Raw genomic sequence first — 612 nt, forward strand, 5'->3', positions numbered from 1 at the left:
CGGCGGAGGTGTTGTTTGAGTGGGCGGGATGGGGGTCACAACGAGTGGCGAGTGGTTTGCCCGGCGGCAGGCGCCACCGTGCCAGAAGGGGGTGGGCTCGTGCCAGCCGCGCCCCGCGCGAGGCGGCGACGCTGACGGCCGAGCAGCAGCGCGCGCGCGGCAGCGCCAGCCCGGGGCGTGTGTGCGGGGCGCGCCCACCTGACGCGCGCGCGTCCTCTCCGTGGCGGCAGAGCCTGAGCGCCTGCAGCGCCGCCGCCAGCGCCGCGTCGTCGCGCACGGCCACCCCTCGCTCCCTGAGAAAGCCGAATATCTCGAGCGCCGCGCCGACGCGCGCGGCCGCCGCGGGCTGCTGCTCGAAGCGCAGCGGCAGCCACAGCTCCATCCCCGCCACAGGGGCATACGGGTCCCACGCGCGCTCGCCCGTGCCGCTGCCATCGACACCGCTGCTGTTAGGCGTGGCCGCGGGCGCCCGCCTGCCGCCGGGGGCCGCGGATAAGAGGTGCTTGGCGGCGGCCCGAGGGGAGGGGGCGCCGGCGTCGGCCTCGATCATGGCGCAGATCAGCTCCCCGATAATCTGAGATCGCGCGCGGTCGGACGCGCGCGCCTCGGCGC

General features: G+C 76.6%; 1 protein-coding gene across 1 annotated transcript in view; it reads right to left on the reverse strand.

The window, feature by feature from the left end:
* Positions 1-550, reverse strand: part of MNEG_14029 (hypothetical protein) — a gene marked incomplete at both ends in the record, with an annotated part of 1,579 nt that extends 1,029 nt beyond the window's left edge. The window contains one exon of the mRNA XM_014037499.1: positions 199-550. Within this exon, the coding sequence (XP_013892953.1) occupies positions 199-550 (352 nt within the window). The remainder of the gene's footprint in view (positions 1-198) is intronic.
* Between the last annotated feature and the right edge of the window lie 62 nt (positions 551-612).

Source organism: Monoraphidium neglectum (genome assembly GCF_000611645.1).
Source record: "Monoraphidium neglectum strain SAG 48.87 unplaced genomic scaffold scaffold04209, whole genome shotgun sequence".
Lineage (NCBI taxonomy): Eukaryota > Viridiplantae > Chlorophyta > Chlorophyceae > Sphaeropleales > Selenastraceae > Monoraphidium > Monoraphidium neglectum.